General features: G+C 40.2%; 2 protein-coding genes across 2 annotated transcripts in view; one reads left to right on the forward strand and one right to left on the reverse strand.

Moving 5' to 3' along the window:
• Positions 1 to 6,145: 6,145 nt before the first annotated feature.
• On the forward strand, positions 6,146 to 17,611 carry DTX3L (deltex E3 ubiquitin ligase 3L). The gene is given in 8 exon segments (XM_087925799.1): positions 6,146 to 6,424; positions 8,387 to 8,592; positions 10,788 to 10,826; positions 11,062 to 11,299; positions 11,387 to 12,312; positions 15,068 to 15,221; positions 15,224 to 15,284; positions 16,505 to 17,611. Coding segments are annotated over 8 exon segments (1,890 nt in total). The 5' UTR covers positions 6,146 to 6,228; the 3' UTR covers positions 16,575 to 17,611.
• A 1,802-nt stretch (positions 17,612 to 19,413) lies between these two features.
• The window catches only part of LOC113455079 (protein mono-ADP-ribosyltransferase PARP14-like), a 29,163-nt gene continuing 22,612 nt past the window's right edge, over positions 19,414 to 25,964 (reverse strand). Inside the window, exons 16-18 of the mRNA XM_087920383.1 lie at positions 23,595 to 23,769; positions 21,272 to 22,607; positions 19,414 to 19,597 (exon numbers count right to left, since the gene is read on the reverse strand). Coding sequence (XP_087776509.1) covers positions 22,321 to 22,607; positions 23,595 to 23,769 — 462 coding nt within the window. The 3' untranslated portion in view covers positions 19,414 to 19,597; positions 21,272 to 22,320. The remainder of the gene's footprint in view (positions 19,598 to 21,271; positions 22,608 to 23,594; positions 23,770 to 25,964) is intronic.

The following is a 25,964-nucleotide window of genomic DNA, read 5'->3' on the forward strand; positions in this document are numbered from 1 at the left end:
AATTAATGAGATTTATTTCCAGAATGTACACAGGGTGATTCTTTCTTTCTTTCTTTCTTTCTTTCTTTCTTTCTTTCTTTCTTTCTTTCTTTCTTTCTTTCTTTCTTTCTTCTTTTTTCTTCTCTTTCTTTTCTTTCTTTCCCACCTAGGGTCACTTTGTTTGAGATGGGTGGCCTTATAAGCTTGATAAAATAAGTAAATAATACATATTTATCTCTATTTATCATCTATATATCTAGCTATCTTGCTGTCTATTATCTCTCTCTCCATCCATCCATCCAGCTATTATCTATCTATCTATCTATCTATCTATCTATCTATCTATCTATCTATCTATCTATCTATCTATCTATCTCTAATCTTCATTTCTATCATAGACCAGTATAAAATTGAATAAAAAAAATTACATTCATTTCAATAACACTGAAACTTGCAAGAGATAGAAAACAACTAAAAGTTAGCATATATTAAATATATTAATATTAAAACATTAAGTTATGTGTAGAAAAATTCTTTCCCAATACTGCAAACTAAAGGGAGGCTCTGAAGACCAGAAAAGGGTGTAAAAACAGACAAATAATAAAAACATCAGAGGAATTCTAAGTAAGTTTACTCATTTTCAATAGCCTTAATTATCTATTTTGAATTTTCATTGCTACGACAAAATCTAGCAACGTTGTTTGTAATAAACAGTTCCTTATATGAGACACAATCAAGAAGAAAACTTTGACCTATAACACAATAGAGAAAATGTAAGTTTTTCAACTTCACTGGCAATAGGAGAATATAAGCGCATGTGTGTGATAGTCTCCACAGCATTTCTGCTCTGTGAACAGGTTATCATGCGAAGTCTTCCAATAATAAGAGAAGAAGGTAAAATCCCAAACTGATTCTTAGAAAGGCAAGGGGGAGGAGGAGAGAGATAATGTCTTTTGAACGAGGATTACCTACATGTTGCTTTAAGCATTTTGGCAGCACTGTGAAAAGCACTGCACACTTCAACAAACGTGTGTAATTCAATTGTACATAGAAATGTTTTATCATTTATTACCCTTCCTTATCATCCCCCATCTTTGCTCCCGGTGGCTATATAGTCCTGAAAAGGTTATTGAGCCTGAAAAGGTTATTAAAACTCAGTCACGGAGAAGCAATTTGAACAATGCAGATTCTTCAAATTGCTTCTTCATGATTGAGTTTTAATAACCTCTTCAGGACTTAGGAACTCTTCCACCCATCCACCTGTATCAGCTTATAGTTTTACCATCAAACCTTTCAGTGATCTCCCTAATATTTAGGCTAGTTACTATAGGTAGCTGGATATGCCAGTGATTACAAATGCCAATCAACCTAATTTTTTTATGGTTGGACAGTTAATTCCAAGGAGAAATCTAATGTGGATGTGTAATTGGGCCTTTTTAGTGGGGAAAAAAAATACTTTGGAACATCTTAAACACAGTTTGGCCCATTCATAGCAATTTTCCTTAAGCTTCCCCTGCCTTTTCCAAACCTATGTCCACAGGCCTTTCTTCCATCATAGGCTGGAAAAGCTCTGTTTGAATTTTTTTTTTCTATTCACTTACTAGCAATTTCATCATATTCCCCATTTTGATCCAGTTATTCCTGGTGGCCTCTTAGTTGTCCTTGTTTTCTTCTTCCATTTCCCCAAGTTGAGAGCTAGGAACTGCCTTCAACCCACCAGCCACCTCCCTTAGAATCTTTTGGCCTAGTTACCAAGGAGATCCCTGACAGAAAATCCATGCCATTGTCAAGTTGCTTCTTAGCACTAATTCAGGGCTGAAGAAATGTACCCCTTCAGATATGCTGGGCCAGAGCCCACCAGGCCATTGGTCAATGGTGAGGGGGATTGCCATCCAACAAATTCCGGACAACTGAAGATCTCCAATCTGACAGAAAAATAATATTGGGAATACTTGGGTGTCTATCAATTCTCTTAAGCTCTACATACAGGTAGTACTCGACTTACAACACTTTGTTTAGTGACCATTCAAAGTTACAATGACACTGAAAATAGTGACTTATGACCATTTTTCACGCATGACTGTTGCAGTATCTCTGTGGTTACATGACTTGCATTCAGATGCTTGGCAACTGGTTCACTTTTATGAAAGTTGCAGTATCCCGGGATCATGTGATCAAATTTTGCAATCTTCTGACCAGCAAAGTCCATGGGGAAGCCAGATTCACTTAACAACCGTGTTACTAATTGAAGAACTGCAGTGGCAAGAAAAGTTGTATAATGGGGCCAAACTCACTGAAGAAATTTCTCATTTAACAACATAAATTCTGGGCTCAACTGAGTATCACTTGTATTTTAATTAATACCTTCTAGTCTTGCCTTAACCGTGAAAGCCAGCTGAGTGACTTGGACCATTCATTCTCTCAGCCCAACTCACCCCACAGGGTTGTAGTTGTGGGGAAAATAGGAGGAGGAAGGCATGTTTGCTATGTCACCACCTTGGGTTATTTGTCAAAATAATAAAGGTTCAATAGAAATAAACAGATGAAAAAATAATGATTGTATCCGGCATGCAGGTACAAAGGGGACAGGGCTTGAATCACAATACAGTGCCCACCATCTTGCAGAATTTGTGGGTGCCCTTTTCAAAAGTCGTCTCAGTCACTAATGCCACTTTCACCTGTCAAGATATTTAAATTTATAACTGAAACAGTGAGGATTGTGTAAAGTCAGAATACACAGTTGTAGCTGATTGATTAAAGAGAGCTGGCCGCTGCATGAGGCAATCTAAGCTGTGATTGGTTGCTGTGAGTAAAAAGGGGGAGTTTCCTTATTTCCCATCTTTTTTTGCCCTGTGTGCCCTTTGATTTACCTGATGATGTTCCTGCTGTGTTCATTTACCTGACTAAGCTCCTGTTTGCCTGGATTTCAGAGGTAGTTTGCCCTTGCATTCTTCTTGAGGCCAAGAGCGAGTGACTGGCCCAAGGTCACCCAGCTGGCTTCATGCCAAAGGCAGAAGAAATCAGCAAGTCCTAATTTCTAGCTTGATGCTTTAACCACTACACCGAAGTGGCTCTGTCTAAGGCCAAGCATATTATGTCCTCATATTGTGTTTTGCTCATCTGTGCTGAGATGCAAAAGAACAGGTAGTCCTCAACTTACACAACTGAGCCCCAAATTTGTTGCTAAGTGAGAAATTTGTTAAGTGAGTTTTGCCCCATTTTATGACTTTTCTTGCCACAGTTGTTAAATGAATCACTGCAGTTGTTAGTCACACAGTTGTTAAGTGAATCTGGTTTCCCCATTGACTTTGCTCCTCGGAAGGTTGCAAAAGGCAATCACATGACCCCAGGACATTGCAACAGGTCATAAATGCGAATCATTTGTCAAGCATCTGAATGTAAATCAAGTAACTGTGGGGATGCTGCAGTGGATGTAAGTGTGAAAAACGGTCACAAGTCATTTTTTTCAGGGCCCTTGTAGCTTTGAAGGGTCGCTAAACCAACTATTGCAAGCTGTGGACTACCTGTCTAGGAGTAACCATCCATTATGGGCAAGATAAGAACTATAGAAATAACCATCCCTAGGTAGGACGCCCCACTTAAAAAGCCACAAAGAATGTTGGAAGGAAAATCCATCTGGTTCAGTTCCAAACTGGGAGAAAGATGCTGGAAGTAACATGGCGGCTGATTTGGAAAGAAGGACTCTGTTTATTGATGAACAGAACCCCAGCACCAGAGGTGGGTATTCAGCAGGTTCTGACCAGTTCTGGAGAACCAGTAGCGGAAATTTTGAGTAGTTTGGAGAACCAGCAAATACCACCTCTGACTGGAGATTTTACAGTATCCTTCCTCTGCCACGCCCACCAAGCCACGCCCACAGAACTGGTAGTGAAAAAAATTGAACCCCACCACTGCCAGCACACTTTTCTAGGGCAACTGACCAAATGGTTGAATGAGGTGATGGATCTTTATAGGTTTCTGTGACTTTGAAATTTGAATTGTTCTGGGGATTGTGCAATGAAAGGGCTTGCATCTTTTGCTAAATGATGTGGCTTAATCCTATTATAGTGTAAGGTCTCAGAAGTTTCCCGGAGGAACTGAGTTACCAAAGAGAGTGAGATTTGAGGCGAGGCTTGCAAAAAAATAACAGCTTTTTATTTATGGCCAAAGTAAAAAGTCTGGGTGAACACTGAATACTATATTCAAAACATACAGACAAAATGCTTGTAAGGAACAGCCACATCCCTGCTAGAGTGGCTCAGAGTATTATACACATTTTACCCCATTAGAAACAAAGTTTATCCAATCAGAGACAAAAGTTCATTATCAACATGATATTTAAAGCATTCTTTGCAGGGGTGAGCTGTTACAGCTTCTCCCAGGTTTGGGCGAACCCGTAGCTAATGTTATGGCCGGTTTGGCGAATCGCCAAATCCCATCCCTGGCTGGCCCTGCCCACCCCACCCCGCCTCTCCCACCCAACCCTCCTCCCAGGAGTCTCCATGTAGGCCATTTTAGATGTGAGGTAAGTACAGGGCCTGCACGGAGGACTAAAAGTTCCAGAAGTCCGAAAATGAGGAAAGCCTTCAGAACCCAGAGAGAGCAAACGCCCCCCACCCCCGTGGTACAGGCTGACTAGGCCACACCCACCAGGGCCACGCCCACCCAACAACTAGGCAGAGAACCAGTTGCTGAAATTTTTGAAACCCACCCCTGGTTCTTTGTTCAGGCCCCTGTCTCTGTCCACCTTATCTATGGAGTTGTGTAGGGGCGATTTCCCTTCCTGGCCAAGTTGTTTATACTACAGAATGGTTTTAGGATTCAGAATCTATGAGGCAGGATACTCCCTACTTTGATTCCTTTATCTATGGGGCCTGATATTCCTGGATAAGTTTCTTCTATATTTTCAAGAATATGCCTAGCTTTGAAGCCAAGAACAGAAGTGAGACACAGAAGCAAGATAACAAACTTTATACTAATGCTAACCAGTATCAAGAACTGGTTACTAAGCTAGAATTAATTCCTAACAACTAACCCTAACCCTGACAGTATACAATCATATAAGCAGAAGCCAGTAACAAAGCTTAATTCCTAATAAATGATTTCTAGCAGTATATCATATCAGCAGTAAACAGCAAATATTGGTTTGATCACTATGCTCTTTCAATATCCTAAAAGGTCATGTCCTGTCCCTCTTAATCCCATCACCTTGGAACTGAAGATATTTTGCTTATGAACAGATTGGCCGGGTTTTCTTAATGGCTCCCAAATCTCCATCTCTAAAGATTTCTGCTGGAAGTTGTTTTACTACGTAGGACATTGAGCCTGGAGCATGTTTCTCCATTTCTCCTTTGGGGAAATATAATATTCCACCTCTTTTAATATCCCCAAAAATATTTTATTCTTCTGGGGGTGGCTTCCCACAGAGCGCCTAAAAAAGAGGAAGGCGTCAAGCTATTTTCTAAAGCACCCAAAGGCCGAATAAGGAATAATGGATGGAAACTGAACAAGGAGAGATTTAACCTGGAAATAAGGAGAAACTTTCTGACAGTGAGAACAATCAACCAATGGAACAGCTCGCCCTCGGAAGTTGTGGGAGCGCCATCACTTGAGACTTTCAAGAAGAGACTGGACTGCCATCTGTCAGTAATAGTCTGGGGCAAGGGTCTTCAAATTTGGCAAGTTTTAAGACTTGTGGACTTCAACTCCCAGAATTCCTGAGCTAAGAACTGAGGGAGGAATTCTGGGAGTTGAAGTCTACTAGTCTTAAAGCCGTCAAGTTTGAAGACGCCTGGTGTAAGGTTTCCTCCTTAGGCGCGGGATGAGGGGGAGGAGGGAGTTGGACTAGATGACCTACAAGGTCCCTTCCAACTCTGATTATCTCTATCTGTAAATAATACAACCCTAAGTTAATCAAGATCAAGCGAGGAACACGTGTCATTCCTGCAGAACGAAGAGGAGAACTTCGCTCGCTCGCTCGCTGCTTCCCTGCGGCCCTCGCCCGAGAAACCTTCAGCGGGAAACCCCGGCTGAAAGCAGCGACCCTCTCCCCCAGCTGGCTACTGCACTTCCTCGGCCAGGCAGCGGGCGGCGCAGGAGGCCGGAGCCGCAGCTCGACGCTGCATTACGTCGCGGCGTGCAAAGGAGGGGAGGCGGTCTGAGCTTCCTTGTAGCTCTCGGGCCAGGTCGCTTGCGAGAGAAACGAAAGCGAAAGCTTCCTTGAAGGGTAGGGGGGAGAGAGGTGGAAGTATGGCGGAGGCCATGGCTTGCGACGTGACTCCGCTGTTTGTCGAGGTTTCCCCTCCCGGTTTATTCGAAGAGAAACTGGAGGCCAAGTTGCAGATTTATTTCCAGTCCAAGAAGAAATCGGACGGCGGTGAGTGCAACGTGAGAGTGGAAGACCGCAAACGAGGCGTCTATTCGGTGCGGTTCTGGTCGGAAGAAGGTATGTATCCTTGCGGAGCGAGAAGGGAGCGACCCGGCGGGATTCGCGGGCTTCAGTAGGGATTTTTGACCTATTGCAGCTAGGGCGATCCATTTCACGGTAGTTTTTGGAAGGATATGCTCCGTTAGGACTTAATAAGAGTAATTATGATTATCCTTCACGGAGGAGGAGGATATTCCGGGAAAGGGCTGGTTTTCCCAATGCATACATGAGCGTCAGAAGTCTAATAAACGACTTTATTCCTGGGATATAAGATCAGATCCTTTGCTAGCTTGTTTCGAGGCTGTTTAAAAAGCCCCGGAAGCTTTTTTTTTCGACTTTTCGTGAAGGAGATTGGCAAGTTTACCCCGAAACCTTTTTTCTTTCTTTTTTCAAAAGAGTCGTTTTTAATTTCCCTTTAGTGTGAATCGGCAACCAAGCTGTGTGGGAAATGGGGCTGGAAGAGAAGGAGGAACGTTGGTTGTTTTGTTTTTTTTCAAATTGGAAAATTGGGTAGAAATTATGCCCGGCATCTTTGTTTTTCTTGAAATGGGATAGATAGGCTTCTCAGCCTTCCAACTCTGGATTTTATGATAAAATTGTTAAGGCCAACGCCATTTTCTCCGGGGGGGCTGCTGATTCAAATCCCTGATATTTGCCACCTGTCAGATATTTGATTGTTGTAACACACCTTAACTTTTGATTAAAGTAATCCACACTATAGACTAGCCAGAACATGCTGAGATATAAGTTTCTAGTTAAATCATGATGTAGAAGTGTGCTGCGCATTCTGACCCAAAATACCAAGAGCGTTTCGAAGGCATTAGAAAGAGCAAGCCCCGGATTTAAAATGTGTGATATTTTTCCCCCAGTACAAAACAGTTCGGATCAAGTTCAGTCTTTTTCTGACACATCTCCCTGCAGTGTACTTGGCTTACTTTGGAGTTGGGGTTAAGGTTAGAGATTGCAGCTTCCCTGAATTCCCATGAAAAAAAACCTTTTGTCAAAGGGGGTAGTGATGAGCTTTTCGCATTATTATGGAGTGGATGATCTTAATAATCGGCTGCTTTCTGGTAGGATAAGACTAGCATTTGAGAAAAGCCCTTTACAAAGTGTTTTGGTGAGAGAGAAACATCCCTTGGAGCTTTAATACAGCCACATCCTCTGGAAGTGGCGGCACAGCTGCTTCAAAGGCTTTCTCCAAGAATTTGTACAGGTGTATTCATGCATTGTGTCTCACTTGATGGCAGCCCCAGCTGAAAGGTGTGTTCCTGAATAGGTACAGTGGGGACCTTCAAAGCAACTGCATGAATTTTGAAAGAACATGGCTGCCAGAAGGAGGAATTATTTGCATGAGCCAATGTCTTTTGCAAAGTCATATTTTCATATGTTTTCCAGAATACCTACACACTACAGAACCTCTTTCTCTCTTATAAGAAATCATTGAATTAGCCATACTTCTCAACTATGGCAACTTCGAAAGATTTGGGTGTCAACTCCCAGACTTCTCAAAAATGGCCCTGCTGCCTGAAGAACTTTGGAGGCCTCTCTCTGGAAGCTGCTAAGTTTGGGAAGCACAGAGCGAAGGGGAAAATTGAGCAAGGTCCTAAACAGATTTTTAAAAGTATTTGAAGGAGATTGTAGATCAGGGATATCAAATTTGCAGTGTCACATGACATATCATGACTTTCCCCTTTCACTAAACCGGGTGTGGGCATGGCCAATGCATGATGCATCTCAGGTTTCTATAAACTGCTATGTTTATATAACATTTCTATAAATTGTGTATCTCTGTGATTGAGTTGATACAATATGCTAATACTAACTGAACAATTTATTGTTTATATTTATAAACTGCTCATCTCCTTCAAAGAGGGGCTTTGTGTAATGTGTGCACCCTATTATGGTGTAAATGACTAAAAAATATAAGCAAGACAAATATGTACTTTAATCATTCTGTTGTTGTTTTTTAACATGATATAGTGAAGCAGCGTGTGAAGGCCCATCGTGGACATACTATAGAAGTTGGGGGAATAACTTTAGAGATAAGAATTTTGTCAGATTCGGAGTTGCCTATGGTTGATGCTGCAGAAACAGTGGGCTCACTTTCAACTTCATTTTCTCCAAACTTTTGGCCCCTTCAGAATGATTTTAAAAACAAGCATGGCCATGAAAGTGCTAGAAAAAAGGTAATCTTCTAAGTTTATTTAACTTTAGAATGCTTACGTTAGCTCTCAACTATCTCCACATTACATATGACCATAGAAAATCCTGAATCTTCGATGTTGTGGGATATTGTATGTTCAATAAATTAATTTTAATGATGCTTCCATCCTCCCAATTAGTAAAACCAAACCAATTTGTTAGGTATTGTTATTTGGTATAAATATGGGTATGCATGTGTGTGCACATGCACATCTGTGTGATAGAAGAAAATACAGATGAACAAAAAAGTTTAACAAACTCAAATTACCCCAAAAAGTTTGTAAAGCTTTTTTAAAAATAGTTTTTATAAAAACTGACTTCCTTTTTATACACTGCTCAAAAAAATAAAGGGAACACTTAAACAACACAATATAACTCCAAGTCAGTCACACTTCTGTGAAATCGAACTGTTCACTTAGGTAGCAACACTGATTGACAATCCATTTCACATGCTGTTGTGCAAATGGAATAGACAACAGGTGGAAAGCAAGACATCCCCAATAAAGGAGTGGTTCTGCAGGTGGTGACCACAGACCACTTCTCAGTTCTTAGGCTTTCTGGGTGATGGTTTGGTCACTTTTGAATGCTGGTGGTGCTTTCACTCTAGCAGTAGCATGAGACGGAGTCTACAACCCACACAAGTGGCTCAGGTAGTACAGCTCATCTAGGATGGCACATCAATGCAAGCTGTAGCAAGAAGGTTTGCTGTGTCTATCAGCAAACATCAGTATTGTCCAGAGCATGGAGGCACTAGCAGGAGACAGGCCATTACATCAGGAGACCTGGAGGAGGCTGTAGGAGGGCAATAACCAAGCATCAGGACCACTACCTCTGCCTTTGTGCAAGGAGGGACAGGAGGAGCACTGCCAGAGCCCTGCAAAATGACCCCCAGCAGGCTACAAATCATGTGGCTGCTCAAACGGTCAGAAACGGACTCCATGAGGGTGGTATGAGGACTTGACATCCACAGGTGGGGGTTGTGCTTACAGCCCAACACCGTGCAGGACGTTTGGCATTTGCCAGAGAACGCCAAGATTGGCAAATTCACCACTGGCACCCTGTGCTCTTCACAGATGAAAGCAGGTTCACACTGAGCACATGTAACAGATGTGACAGGGTCTGGAGATACCGTGGAGAAGGTTCTGCTGCCCGCAACATCCTCCAGCATGACCGGTTTGGCAGTGGGTCAGTAATGGTGTGGGGTGGCATTTCTTTAGGGGGCCGCACAGTCCTCCATGTGGTCACCAGAGGTAGCCTGACTGCCATTAGGTACTGAGATGAGATCCTCAGACCCCTTGTGAGACTGCTGGTGCGGTTGGCCCTGGGTTCCTCCTAATGCACGACAATGCTAGACCTCATGTGGCTGGAGTGTGTCAGCAATTCTTGCAAGATTAAGGCATTGATGCTATGAATTGGCCCGCCCATTCCCCAGACCTGAATCCAATTGAGCACATCTGGGACATCGCTCCATGTCTCACTCCATCCACCAATGCCACGTTGCACCATAGACTGTCCAGGAGTTAGAGGATGCTTTAGTCCAGGTATGGGAGGAGATCCCTCAGGAGACCATCCGCCACCTCATCAGGAGCATGCTCAGGCATTGTAGGGAGGTCATACAGGCACGTGGAGGCCACACACTCTACTGAGCCTCATTTTGACTTGTTTTAAGGACAACTCCAAGATGTTTCATCAAAGTTGAATCAGCCTGTAGTGTTTTTTTTCCACTTTAATTTTGAGTGTAACTCCAAATCCAGACCTCCATGGGTTACTAAATTTGATTTTCATTGATAATTTTTGTGTGATTTTGTTGTTGACACATTCAACTATGTAATGAACAAAGTATTTCATAAGAATATTTCATTTATTCAGATTTAGGATGTCTTATTTTTGTGTTCCCTTTATTTTTTCGAGCAGTGTATATCTGCTAATTTGCAATATAAGCATTTAGGCTTCTTTAAAAGCCAAAGTGTAGGAGAGTATATTTGCCATGCTGGAAAACCTTGTTTATTAGAAGGAATAGACTGATACCAGAAAATGACTAAAGAAGGAAGACACTAACTCACTGTGAAATTCTTCACTGTAGAAGACCTTTAAAGGACTTTATGTTAAATCTTGTGTATCATTTTTATTGTACTGGCTCACATTTCTTGTGTGCTCCTCCTCCTCTACTTATTTTTAGATATTTCTTGAGGTCTCTGCCACCTTGAATACTGACTTTTTTTAAAAAAAAAAAGGAAAGAAAGGGGGGTATCCTTATTAAAAAAATAAAAAAAAAAAAATGTAGTGGGGTTGTTGTTGGGAAGGGGGGGGGGGGGAGGGGGGGGGGGTAAAAAAAAATAAGTATTTGGGGGGGGAGGGGGGAGGGAGAGAGAAATAACATAAACACAAAAAAAAAAAAGAGGGGAGATTTTTTGAGGGAAGAAAAAAAAAAAAAAAAAGGGGGGGTGATTAAGGAGGGGGGAAAAGGGAAGGTTCCTTCAGGTATCTTTGAGTATTTTGGACAAGCCTACAAGGAAGAAATTAAAAAAATCGAGGAGACGTTCACTGTAAAATTAGAAACAGGCAACACTGAGAATGGAATTACTTCTATCTGGTTTTCTTCAATGGGGGTACCTAACTTTACTAAGAAAGCTCAGGAGGAGTTTGTCCTTCTTTTTCAGAAAGTAGCAGGAGATAAAAAAAAAAAATTTTTTTTTTTTTTAAAAAAAAATGTGGGGGGTTTAAAAAAAAAAAAAACACTTTTTTTTTTTAATTTTTTTGGGCGCACTTTTTTTTAAGGGCCCCCAAAGGACGTTTCAGATGCAATGGCATTGTTAAATGAAATGACAGCAAACAGCTGGAATAAAAAAAATCATCCCCATGCACAGCCATCTGGCATTGAAGTTAACACTGCGGTATTTGCATTTCTCAAACCAAAGTTAAATCCGATGATTGAATTAATAAACAACCACTATTGTACTAGAATGGAAGAGAAACATTGTCATGGTGATCAGTTAACACGCATCATTTTTATGCCCCAATCATATGCACCTGCAGATCGTTCTTCACAAGCTTCTGAGCAATTTCAGTACGAGTACCTGATCTATTTAGAAACACCACAAATGAAAGAAATTCCTCTGGAAGTTCTGGAAGATTGGAAAAGAAAATGGAAGGATTTATTTAGATGTTTCCAACATGAACATCCCAAAGTAGAACTGTGCCTAAAGGAAAACAACCTGCTCATTTATGGTCTTCCTGAAGACATACTGCTTGCTGAGAAACACATCATGAAGTCTCTGAATACTGAGGGATTTGTAGCTATAAATAAGGAAGCAATGGCCATTCCTGATTCCAGTGTTGGGACTGCCACAGGTGCCTCCTTTGGCTCACCAAGATGTCCCAAAATGCAGCAGGTTCCTTCTCAGGAGCCGCCAGTAGGGAAGGCATCGGAAGTCCAGCAAGAGGAGTGCTGTCCCATCTGCCTGAATAAAATCTACCAGAAAAAATTGCTACCCAAATGCAAGCATGCATTTTGTGCATCCTGCATAGAAACAGCAATGAATTACAAGCCAGTCTGCCCTTTGTGCAATGTTGTCTATGGGAATATAAAAGGAAATCAGCCCCCAGGGAAAATGGAAGTCTTCAAAAGTAGAAGTTCCCTGCCTGGTCATCAGAATTCTGGAACCATCACTATTAATTACCATATATTTGGCGGCATTCAAACAGTAAGTTGGAGCAACAGTATGATGTTTCTGTGCCATAATTAGTCACCCTCTTGTGTTTCAGTTTTTTTAAAAAATATTTTACATGCCAAGGAAATAATGTAATAGCAATTCAGTTGGGAGCATACAAGCAAATACAAGCAAAAAATCTTTAGAAGTCTTCTAAACATCTATGCAGAGGCTAGAATGGAGTGCATACCCACCTGCTATTATGTCCTCTCAAGAGTTGAAGATGCACCAGTAGTGATGGCGCATCCATGGCCAAATACTCTGAACCATGATTATCATAGGATAGTGGTAATGCAAATGGTGGATGGGATTTTAATCTCTCCCTGGGTTCGTTTTCACAATTCAAATTGCCCACTATTCAGTCACTCCATTTCTCCTAATAGTCTGCCTGTTGTACCGAAGATCTTTCTTTTTTATAGGAAAGAGGTCTTCAGTCTTGGATAGGAGTGAAAGTCTGGTTGCAACCACCCCACCATATTTGCCACATTTGCTTGAAATGCCAAAGACTATGTTGGCCAAGGTTATTTAATTGGGTTCTGTTAGAGGCTAGTTTTCTTATTTTTCAGCAGGCATGCTTCTTGCTTATTTTGAATTAAAATAAATGTTACAGGAACAAAATCAGGAGCCTGGTGAGAATATTAAGTGATACTTTGCTGAGACTAGTGACCTTTGTGCCATGTTGGGGACACAAGTTTATTTGTAGAAAATGTCTGTGTAAGGTGACGCAGTGGTTGGAATGCAGTATTGCGGGCTAGCTGTACCCACAGCCTGGAGTTCGATCCTGATTGGCTCAAGGTTGACTCAGCCTTACATCATTCCAAGTTTGGAAAAATGAGGAACCAGATTGATGGGGAACAATATGCTGATATTTGTAAAGTGCTCCCAGAATGCCGTAAAGCACTATGGGCAATAATTAAGTCTAAGTGTTATTACTATTTTCATAAGAAATCTTTGGAAGATTTATAGAAATCTTCAATGGACTACTACTGAGATCTTTCCCTATGTCATGTTGAGTTTTCTTTATGTATCTCCAGGGATTATTACAAGAGCTACTGTAGAAATCAATAAAACCAAGAGCTTAATGAAGGTGGGGTTGGCTACCATTATGTTATTTTGCCATAGCTTAAATTCCTCAATAGAAGCTTCCCGACCATCCAGAAAGATCTGAGCATAAGCTGGTACAAAAAAACAAACAGATGAGGGCAGGAGAAGTTGGAATGGACTAGTACAATGGAATGAAAGGAAGGAAGTGCATTTTTATTTCTGCAGTAGAAGGACATTCTGCTTGAGATTGAAGCTAAGAAAAAGTGATCTATCAGTTCATGTCATACATGAGGGACCTTGCCAGAAACATGGCTGGCCTGTTGTTGGGCATCAGATGCTGATTAAGTGGACTATAGCTGAGAATGCCCTGTTTCGTAATTTGTTAAGTATGGCTATGTAGCTGCATCTGAAGCAGAAAAGATGCTTTGGAAGGATGATGGTGATGGTAGCATGTTGCACATCTTGGCTCCTTCTCCAGGCAGCTGTGTCCTTTCCTAAATTGATGCAAACTATTTGGGCACAGTGTCAAAACTTTGGAAAATGCCAAACTTGATTCGGTTGGTATGACACACACACACACACACATACATAGAACAAAAGAGAATGGTCTAGATGGTCATTGAACCAGCAGAACATAGGAATAGCGCTGAAGTTGGGTCTGAATTAGAGACCTGGACTGCAACTTCAGTCCTAGTGTCACCTCACATTGTTCTCCAAAGTCTTGGGGAATGGTGGAATTGCCCCAAGCCCTGCGTTCCCCAGGATCTGCCATGCACTGCTGACCTTCTGATGGTGTTCCCTTTCTGTTGAGAGGACCGTATGAACTACCTGAGGCTGCTCCAGGTCACACAAGACCCTTAAAATAGCTTCAGGGAATGCTTTTTCATGGCCTCTGCAGCCTAAGTGGAAGCTTGCTCTCTTCTCATGTAATTTTGGGAGGCTCTGAGGCCACACCATAGCACGGCCCTCATGCTTGACTTCTGCAAGGTCTGCTTGAGAGCAAGTCCCTTTCTCCCAGGGCCTCCACAGTCTTCAAGTATCACATGAGAATTAACAATGAGCACCAAGGTACCACTGGAACCAATTAACTCTGCGTTAATTGGTTCCAGAAGGCAGGAATACCAAAAACAATGAGTTCCAGACAGATTTTTGCCATAAGGAATAATGTCACCAGGCAGCTAACACTGAACACAAATTGTAGCTGTGTGTGGAGTAGCAAACGTGATGAGTACTGGGACAAACTTTTTGTGTCAAAATGCACCAAATTCAATGAGTTTCAAAGCAGTTGAATACCAAGGTACCACTACGGTAGCTGTCAAGAGTTGGTTAATGCTGACATGTTCCCCCAAGATGTCATGTCATGTTATCTTTGACATGCGTGGTTCACCATCACTATCCTAGGTTCACAGAAAGCTTGCAGCGCCAGCAAAATAAGTGTTCAATTCAAGGAGAGGATGACAGCATGCACCAAGATTATTGTGCCTTACTGGTGCTTCCTTACTGTTTATGTAAGTCAAGCACAGGCTTTCCCAGGGTTCTCACTGCCAGGGAGAGTCACTAGAGTTTGGTAACAGTGCAACAAATATGTCCCTTCCACTGCATCATTTCAACTTCAGATCAGAATAGCTACACAACAGTTAGCCTCTTGCAAATGAAATCTGAAACAAGCTGAGTATGTTAATATTTCTGAGTCTTTCCAAACCAGGAAAGGCATCCTCACCCAGGGCAACCTTTTTATGGAACATCCCGTACAGCATACTTACCTGACAACAAAGAAGGAAGAGAAATTTTGAAATTGCTGCAACGGGCCTTTGACCAAGGTTTGGTTTTCACGGTTGGCCAGTCACGAACAACTGGTCGAATGACGTGATTACTTGGAATGATATTCATCACAAAACTTCTACTCACGGAGGAGAAAAAAAGTAAGTTCAAATTTTTGTTGTTATTTTTTTTTCCGGATGAAGAATAATAGATTTCCCCTGATATAATTTTGCATGCAATTGTGATTATTCTGGAACTCGTCAAGATAAAATCCATATCTCCACCAAGCCGAGTGAAGCAAACATACTTTGGTTTTCAATCACAAAGAGATATTTTGCTGTCGATGGGAATAGTATAAAACAATTGATTCCTGTTGGGTGGTTTTTAGTTATATGGGATTACAATACCCATGTTCTGGGAACATGAGTTTTGTAATCCAGTGTATGCTAGGAATGGTTGATCTCATACAGGGACCTCCAAACTTGGCAGCCTTGAAGACTTGTGGACTTTAGCTCCCAGAATTTCTCAGCCAGCCATGAGATCGGGGTGTCCCCTGATCTAATAGCTCGTGGCAATCAGACTTCCCATTCAATCTGAGCAGGGACATCCTTTCACTACTCACTGGTTACCTCCCCGCTTTAAAGTGTTCCAAATATGTTTTGAATGGGCTGGGGTAGATTTTGATGAAGAGCAGGGAAGTCCAAGTGAAGTTCTCTTCCTCAGAGCGCATTCTCTCTTCCTATTCCACATTGTCTAAAAGAGGGGTGGATCTGGAAGTGAGAAGTGCATGTAGGCAAAAGGCCTGGAAGAAGATGGCAACGCTTTCCTTCCTTAAAATCCAAGCTCCCTATGGGTGCTTCAGCCAATATTGGGCTAGGTTAGAAAGAAAATGTGCTGCTTTGAAAACCTGGTTTCAATGGGTAGGAGTGCTGGTGTTTTTCAAAAGATGGCCCGAATCCAAGTTTCTCTTTGGGATAGAATCAGTTTTTTTTAATTAATGTGTGTTATTATGGTAAATTATTTTCAGTAGAAATTGTAAACATCAGGAAGATCTTTGTGTTGTGGGGCCCTTGGTGTTCTCTGAACTTGGTTGTTTTCTTGCAAACCAACCAAACTCAGCATCAAGAACCCCACAATTCAACCGTAAGTTACCAATTTTCTATTAGATCTTTGTATCAACATTATTATGTACATCATCTTATTCCTTACTCATTCATCAGTGAAATTAGATTATTTTTTTCTCAAGTATAATTTAAACTGTTAAATCAGTTTATGTATTTGCAAACCATTTTTAAAATAGTTCAACTCAGCATTGGATAGTATTATTAAACGCTTGTGTTTCGTGCTTCCTTGATTTAAGCAAATCTCGTCTCCTTTCTAGTTTTGGTTATCCTGATCCTGGTTATCTGAAACGTGTTAGAGAAGAGCTGAAGGCAAAAGGAATTGAATGAATATTTTTATTTCTGTGAGCAGTCCAGAACTTCTAACTTGTCTCTATATATATCATTTTAATTTAGTAGAGAAGAATTAATAAACAATAGCTTTGGCAGTATTTTTTGCTTTCTAGAATTTCACAACAGTTGTTAAATTAATGGTGGTGTATTCAGAATTATAGATGCAAATTGAAAGAATTGTTAATAGTTTTGATTGAAGCTGCAATCCAAAAATATTACATAGAAATGAACTCCATTAATGTCTTCATTGCAGTTGTGTTAATGTCAAGCCTAGATATGACTACGCATGGATAATTAGTCTCTATGATTTCATCATTTGATAATCGTTTTGAATTTCAGTTTGTAATTTCCATTTTTAAGTCTGCTGTCAGTGCCCTTACTATGTTGTGAATCTTTAACATTTAAGAGAAGTCTTACATTTTAGAAGGCCCGATATTAAAACAGAATGGTGGCTGAAGAGCTTGGCGTTATTGGTGCCCTGCCTTTCCCACCCTTGAGGAAGAGTACAGTTAGGGCAGGTGAAAATCTTGCTCAGTGCCTTTCTTTCCTTTCTCAATTTAAAGTTGCTAACTGCAGCTTCAACCAATTTTGGAGCTCTCTCTCTCTCTCCCCCTCTCCCTCCCCCTCTCTCCCTTCATCCACCCACCATGTTTCAAAATAGAGTGGGCCTGAAAGAAAATGAATCAGTGTTTGAGTCAGAAACCATTAAAGTCAATGTCATGTAAAAATACTATTTTTTAAAACTGTATTTACTTAAGGTTCACACACCTGAGCCCCTGTTGTTTTCACAGGCATTTCCTAATGGAATCTCCTCCCGCTCCTCGTTTAAAGCTCTCCATTTGGAAGAAAATACATTTTTTGGTTATGTTAGGCAGGCTTTTCTTTCTGGAGAACAATGACTTGAAAGCATAATCTTTGCTTTTCAGTTTCAGGCAGTGATATGGTATATGGCTCACTTAGTTTCTTTCAGCCAGTGTGTATGTTCCATGACCTATTGTGAAATATAACCAAGGAACAATAAAAAGCTTACTCTCGTTGTGTGCGATTTGTTCTATTTGAAGAGACTGTGTGAATCGGAATCGCAACCCTCCTTCCTCCGTGAGCTAAAGATGACTTTTATTCTTACAACCAATTGCCCTGCGGAGTAGCTCAGACTAAGGGACATCCTGAGTTCTCCAGCATCAGTGGGCTTGAACCACTACACCACTCTCCTCCTCCAACTTTCAGACTTTGATTTCTCGCTCTGCAATGACTTATATAGAGAACATACCTTGTTTTGACCATGAACTGTCTGGTAGATAGTCCTCAATTTACAACAGATAGTCCGCTATCTGGTAGATAGTCCTCAATTTACAACCACTCATTTAATGAACAAACTTACAATGGCATTGAAAAAAAATGACCAATTCTCATAATGACCATAGCACACACCCGTCAAATGATCAGATTTTAGGTGTTTGCAACGTTGCAAAATACTAGGGCCTTGTGAATACTATTTGCAACCTTCCCAGCCAGCTTCTGACAAAATCCATTGGAGAAACCAGATTTATTTATCATGACTCTCTTAACTACTGCATTCACTTAATGACAATGGCAAAACAGTTTGTAAAATCAAACATGATTCCTTACCCAACAACCACCTTGCTTAACAGAAATAATGGCTCAAGTTATGGTCATAACAAGGATTACCTGGGTTTGGCACCTCAAGGATACTTTCTGATAAGTTTAGGGTTTACATGGTGGCAAATTGGTGTTTTTTTTTCTACTCAAAACTACATGATTCCAGGAAAATCATCTCTGCTGTGCCCCAATTTTCAGATTAGAAAAGGGTGGAATCCCTCTGATCCACACACATTACTATTAGCACAAGTGCAAGATGAAACAAATGCAGGTTTTCTGGAGGGTTACAAGCTTTCCCAAACCCACCGATGGTTCTTCAATGGATTCCAATTTTCATCAGCATGGCCAATTAAGGAACTGAAAGACTTGGAAGACTATCAGAACTGAACTGTGGTTTAAACCAGGGCTCACCAACCTTTTGGACCTCAGGAAACACCAAGTTCCTAATTTTAAATCCTGGGGACCACTAATATGAATTTTGACTGATAGTGGCTTGCTGATGTTAGTGAGGGAGAGGGAGAGATCTAACCTCTTCTCCCGTCTCACAGAGAGCCAGGGGTAGGATTCAAATTTAATAACTGGTTCTGTGGGTGTGGCCTAATTTGTGGGTGTGGTTTGGTCATGTGACTGGGCTGGGTATGGCTTGTATGTAAATATTATAAATATGTAAATATTGAATTTTTTGTAAAAAAAGAACAACTTTTATCCAAAATCAGGCAAAGCAGGCGGGTAGATTGAGTTGCTCACATAATCACAGATTTACTAAGAGATCTATGATTCTGCCATCGGCTACCAGCACTGAATAATAGAAACTTCAGTCATAAGGAAGGTTAGGCTCTGCTTAAAAGCAGAGCCAAAAATCTAAAGATTAGCTAGAAAGCAAGAAATCGAACGGTTTCCTGCTTTCTAGCTAATCTAAATCTGGCACAGCAGAACAGCTGATGGTTGGGGGGGGGAGGAAAAATAACAACTTAGCAGGCAAGTTTGCCAGGTAAGGAGTGAGTGGGCGGACAGGGTTCCTGTGGGCCATGTGGGCGGTGCAGCCTTGTGATCTCATGCAGCCTAGATTAATTGCTTTGAGGGTGCTCTGGGGGTGACATTTCTCTGCGGACCACCATTTTCTCACTGACCACCAGTTGACCACCACCGGTTTAAACCATAAATCTCCCTTAAAGCTGACATACATGTAGCCTAAGAATAACTGTAAGACCACACAGTTTTTTCAGAAAACATTTATTGAACTAAATGGCAAGTAATTCTTAGAAAGATAATAAATGCAGGCACTTTAGCATGTAAGCCAAGATAATCCTCTTTAATAAAAATGTGGCAGGATGAGAGAGCTGACATCACTGTTATATTTTTAAATGGCAGGAAAATCAACGAGAGGTGGCAGCTCCTCTCTAGAGTTGGGAAATTGACTTTTTTTAAAAAAAATTTTTTTATTTATTTTACAATTAAAAAAAATATCTACAACATATACACAAATGACAAAACCAGAGAAAAGCAAGAAAAAAAAGAAAGAAGCACGAAAGGAAAGGAAAAAGAAAGAAAAGGAAAAAGGAGAAGGTGAATAGTTAAAAACATTTTCTTTTTCAACAGTTTGTAAGATCTTATGGAGAAGATTAAACCCAGAAGAAAAACAATTTACATATTACTCTAACCTGCACAAAATATGGACAAGAATAGATATGACGTGGATGAATGGAGCAAGTTGCAACTTTCACGATTCGGCAGGATTGCTTCTATCAAAATGAACATTTCACCAAAATTCTTATACCTATTTCAGACAATTCCAATTAAATTGCATAATTTTTTTTTTGAAGAACTAAATAAGATAACACTTAAATTCATTTGGCAAGGAAAGAAACCTAGAACGTAAAGGCATTACAGGATCTGAAGAGTAGAGGGGGATTAGCACTTCCAAATTGGGAATTATACAGCAGCTATTTTATTATGGTTAAAAGACTGGGTGAGCTTACTTAACAAAAGAACGCTAATATTAGAAGGCCACGATCTGCAGAGAGGTTGGCACGCCTTCTTATAGGAAGTGGGGAAACCCAATCAGTCATATTTCCATAGACACCTAATTAGAGATTCACTATTAACCAACTGGAAAAAAGTACGGAAAAAACTTTTAAAAGTACCGATTTGGCTATCGACAATGGAGGCAATGGTTCATCCCCATAATTTGGACATTACAAAAATGATCAAATACAAAGACTTAGTAGATTTACAAGGAAAACTGAAAACAAGACAAGAACTACAAGAGAGAGGATTTAAAATTGATCAGTGGGTATATCTCCAAATCCATAGTAGATATAAACAAGATAATAAGGATTTTGGAATTTATAACAAACTGCAGCACTTAGATAAAATTTTATTAGGATCAAACAAAACAAATATAACTAAATTTTACAAATACTTACTGGAAGTAGAACTAGAACAAGAGATAGTCAAAGGAAATATGATAGCTTGGAGCAGGAATGTCGGACGGAGTATTACATTAACGGAATGGGAAAAGATTTGGAACAGAAACAATAAGATTACAAAATCGGCAGCTTATAAAGAAAACGCATACAAAATGTTTTACAGATGGCAGCTTCCCCCTTCGAGGTTGGCGAAGATGCACCCCATCAAGTCCAAAATGCTGGAAATGTAAAAGTATAGATGGAACCTTTTTCCATATGTGGTGGTCATGTAAGGAAACTCAGAAATATTGGCAAAGAGTTAGAAAATGGCTAGAAGAGATAACCAAAGAACAAATTGAATATAAACCAGAGCCCTTCCTATTAGGGATTTTTGACAAACAATTACCCCAAAAAATAAAGTATTTAATAATACATATCTAAACAGCGGCCAGGCTAGCATTTGCTCAGTGCTGGAAATTACCTCACATACCTACAGAACAGACGATCATCCAGAAAATTTCAGATTGTGCAGAAATGGACAAACTAACCCTAGCTCTAAAAAACAAAGATTCTTAATTCTTCAATATAACTGGAATTCTTGGTATAAATGGCTAGACCAAAGATAGAATCCAAATATAGTATCGACAAGATGTGCGTATATGATACAATTTAAGGGGAAATTGACTTTTCTGACTTTTTAGCTATTTTCTGACTTGTGAAGTTCATGAGGTAGATGTGGCTCTTTCTGGCAATGTCCGAAAACAACTAACGTTGTTCTATGGCTACTTTATGAGCTCCAAGTCCTTTCAAAAAGGCCACCAGCTTTCTACAACTGAAATAATCCATTTGTGCTGTAGGGTGAATCCACTGTTTTTCAGCGTGACACAATATCGTAAAGCACAAGTGGCCTTTATTTTAACACCATTTGATAGTAAAATTTCTCACAAGCTGTTCTCTTCTGCATACCGTAAACAATTTAGATTAAGGATGAAATGGAAACTGGTACAAGCTTTCTCAGCTTTACAGTTGAGTGTTGATTTCTTACTACCTTGTCAAGCAATAGTAGGTATATTTGATTGATAGGTGTTGCTAACCAATTTTCCAGAAATAATTTTAAAAATCTTGTTCATAACTTGGCTTATAACCAAAGGGAAAAGCAGTTTTTGAGCATACAGAAATAGGTGCCGAATGCTTCTAATAGATAAATCAGCGGAGGACAGGGAAAAATGACACGATAGCAAAGTTCAGAATTAGGAAGAATGGGTAGAACCACCAGAAAAAATAATTAAGAGAAAACCCTGATTTGGCAGTTTCAAGCATCAGTGTCTCACCTAGAAAAAACACCCATTGTTTTCTTTCATTTGGTGTGCAAAATGACTTTCATTGAAACTGAAAGGAAGAACATCTGATTAGCTTGAGTTAAGTAGACTTCAAACTATTCCTTAAGTCAAGGATTATCTATATATCTTCATTGTATTTACAAGGTTGCAATGCTTAGATCTACCCTTTCTTTTAAGCAGATTCTCTGTCCAGAAAGCCTTCATATTCTGCCCTCTCCCCTCTCTCTTGAATTTCATTTTCTGATCTCTAGTGGATTTTATTCTTATTTTAGTCTTTGCTGCTCTAGAGAGGAACTAAAGTGACAAGTATTTTAAAAAGGTTCATTGCTTTTAAGGTGAGAAGAAAGGGAAATAAATCATCTTTTGCCTGTTAACTTATCTTCTAAAAGTAATTAGATATTCTGGATAAGCCTGGACATCATGGAAGATAACAAACACTGATGGTTGATTCATATTGTCAGTTACACTGTCATATAAGTAAAATCCACCATTATTTTTGGATGGTGGTGTAATCTGTCCTGATCTGCCAATGCAATAATCTCCGGTCAGAACACGGGCAACGTACATATATTTTCTGCCATTTTGATCTGGAGTGGAATACGTGTCCCTTGCCGAATAGTATGAGCTGACGGCAAAATAGGTCCCATTACCAATCATTGCAGCTGAAACAAGAAAAAAGGCTGAAAACATTAAAAGATATTGAAAGCACCTCTATCGGCACTTCAGCTTTGAGTGATGAATTTTAAGGTTATCTAGCCAGTTATATTTCTAAAGACAGCCACCAATTGTGTGGCTTATTTAGTCACACCACACTGATGGAAAGGAATCTGAAACCTCAATTTAGGAAGAGCGAACAGAACATTGTAAGCAAGGAGTTATTAAAACGGAGTTGTCACCACTACCATTTTCGTGAAAAATAAAAACATGACAGCCTAGTTTTTCCATTCTCCTCAACACTGAAAAAAGATCTTGGTACCATCCAATCCATCCACTGAGCAGAATGAGATGCCATGCGTTCAACAGCCACAATCATACTGACTCAGAGAACAGAAAAGAAATACTATTTTTTCCCCCTGAGCTGTAAACCTGATGGATCCAAAATTCGCCCCAGGGAAAATAAAACTCTGCGTATGCACTGGTGTGGAAATGCAGCTGATCATGTGAGTCCCCTCTGTGTGTTGAATCTGCACAGCTGCCAGAAAGGGGCCACTCAAACCAACCCAGCGGGCCTAAGAGCTTGCAGATCTTTGTAGTGTTTTTCTCTTATGACAGTTTTAATACTTTCACAAAGTATCTATTTTATCATGGTATCAGCCACTTTGATTCTAAATGCTGTTTTATAATAAGACAGAAATCTTTTTTGTTGTCCTTTAAAGGAGGATGTGACAGTATAGAGCTCTTTTCTTAGGACTTAATCTCTACTTTTCTTTTGACAGAGTATTCCTTTCAGCAAAGGAATTTTTTTGTTCTATAGGAATTAAACAAAAAACAAAAAGCCAAGCCAGATTCTTCACTAAACCTTGCAAGCTGCGTCTGGAAGGGAGGGGGAAGGAAGGGGATGCTGTTTGGCTGCTTCTTAAAGATCTTTATATATTTTTGAAACAATGCTTTATGTCATATTCCCTGACATCTGCTTGGAATCATCTTACCATTCTTTCCAGCATAACTGCGGTTAAAGCCATTCTGGTAAATTGGTACCAGTGTGGAACGAGGAGTCCCATGGAAAAGGACCTTCTCATTGTTTTTATGGCCATTTTTTGTCTCTATTTGCTTTTTCTTGACTTGATAGGCTTGCCAGAGGTAAGGATTCTGGACCCTTTCAATCTACAAGGATTGCAAATGTAAAATGTTATTATTCATTTACCAGTATCCAACCATACAATATCTATATTTATCTCCCGTGAGTTTTGTCATTCTCCCTTGCTGACTATGCTGAGATTAGAAATAAACCATCTAAGAAAGGTCACAATGGAGAATTGGCAAGGAGAGTCTCTTACGTGTTACTACAGGCTCCGTTGTCCCCTACACTGCCTTTATTCAAGAAGTGCGGGACCATTTTTTAAAATTATTTATTTATTTATTAAATTAACTGCCTATATCACCGTTGTATTTGTTAAAATTAAAAATACTTGCACAACAAGCAATGTATCTACCCTGTTTCTCCAACAATACGGCCTCCCCCAATAGGAAGCCCCAGAATGTTTTATAGGCATGAAATGAAATTAAGTCCCTCCTCCCAAATTAAGGCCTATATTAAACATGCGAAATGGGGGGAAATTGTGGGGGGGCTTGCCGTTAGGAAGTACTTTTGTTGCACACCCGGATATGGTGCTGCCTGCATTGACCCCGATACAAAGTGCCCCACCAACGCCGAGGTCAACATCCAAGCCATTGCCACCCACCCGCCCAAAGATGCAAGGGGGGGAATTAAATCACCCCCGAAAAGACGGCCTAGCCATTTTTTCGGGGCTCAAAAAAAAAATAAGACCCAGCCTTATTATATGAGAAACATGGTATAAAAGTCATTAAAAAATTCACAAGCTGTATGCCTAATATCCTCAGTAGTTCGCTACAGGTGAAATACAGGTAGTCCTCGACTTACAACAGTTCATTTACTGACCATTCAAAGTTACAACTGCACTGAAAAAAGTGACTTATCATTTTTCACCCTTCCGACGATTTCAGCATCCCCGTGATCACAAGATCAAATTTCAGATGCTTGGCAACCGATTCATACTTATGATGGTTCCCGTGTCCTGGGGTCATGTGATCAACTTTTGCAACCTTCTTATAAGCAAAATGAATGGGGAAGCCAGATTCACTTAACAACCATGTTACTAATTTAACAACTGCAGTGATTCACTTAGTAACTCTGGCAATAAAGGTTGTAACACGGGGCAAAGTTCACTTAATATGTTTAGCTTAGCGACATATATTTTGGACTCAATTGTTGTCGTAAGTTGAGGGCTAGCTGTAAATGCAATTTCTTTGATGGCTTATTTTGGATTATGGAAAGGCCAGTGACATCACTGCTACCATATCTGCTTAAGAACTTCAGAAAGTGCTCTTCATGAACATCAGAGCAGCAAGATTCAGAAAATCATATTCCTTTTGGAATACTTTTACTATTGGTAAAATAAAAATGGGCCAAATGTATGCCAAAGCAACCAATGAAGATCTAGGTTTATTACGCCCACCATTTGAAAGTACAGAAGATGGAATTACTAAGACAGCAGCATCAATATCAATGGTCAATATTGGGGTACTTTATGATCAGAAGTCATTATTTGATAGTGGACAAAGAATGTGTCAGCAAGGGCTGTTAAGCTTTATGACCCATTCATAGGTAAGATGTAGCAGACAAAGAACCATGGAGGACACAGAGAGGAGTTCAACAGTCTAATGCAATGCAGAGTCCAAACTAAGGAGGCCTGGTGGCACAGTGGTTGAAGTGCAATAATGCAGGGTAACTCTGCCCACAGCTTCGAGTTCGGTCCTGATGGGATCAAGGTTGACTCAGCCTTCCATCCTTCTGAGATTGGTAAAATGAGGATCCAGATTGTTGGGGGCCATAGGCTGACACTGTAAATCACTTAGAGAGGGCTGAAAAGCACCACAGAGTGGTATAACTGTTATTGTTAGCACCTGACCTCCAGAATAAAGGCTTTATTTTTTAGATTGTAAAATTGTGAAGGCGAATGGACATTAACTTCAACTCAGTTATGTATTTCCTAGTTATTCTATCTCTTTTCTTCTTTCTCTCTTTTACACTACATTGATATAAATACAGGATGTATCTGACTATTCTCACTTTCAGGATATTACACATTATTCTACATAATTCTTTTCCCACGTGAAGGTATTACCAACTCTTGAGTCAATCTTGCAGCCAGTCACTGATGCTCAATATCACTCAAGAACTCAAAACAGAAACCCACTGGTGTTCTACCGGTTATAAAGTTGTGGAACACAAAAGTGGCCCTTTTCAGCTGGCTGGCTTTGGGCCAGTCACTCTCTCT

This window comes from Pseudonaja textilis, chromosome 1 (assembly GCF_049901715.1).
Source record: "Pseudonaja textilis isolate UNSWEBS1 chromosome 1, rPseTex1.2, whole genome shotgun sequence".
In the NCBI taxonomy this organism is placed as follows: Eukaryota; Metazoa; Chordata; class Lepidosauria; order Squamata; family Elapidae; genus Pseudonaja; species Pseudonaja textilis.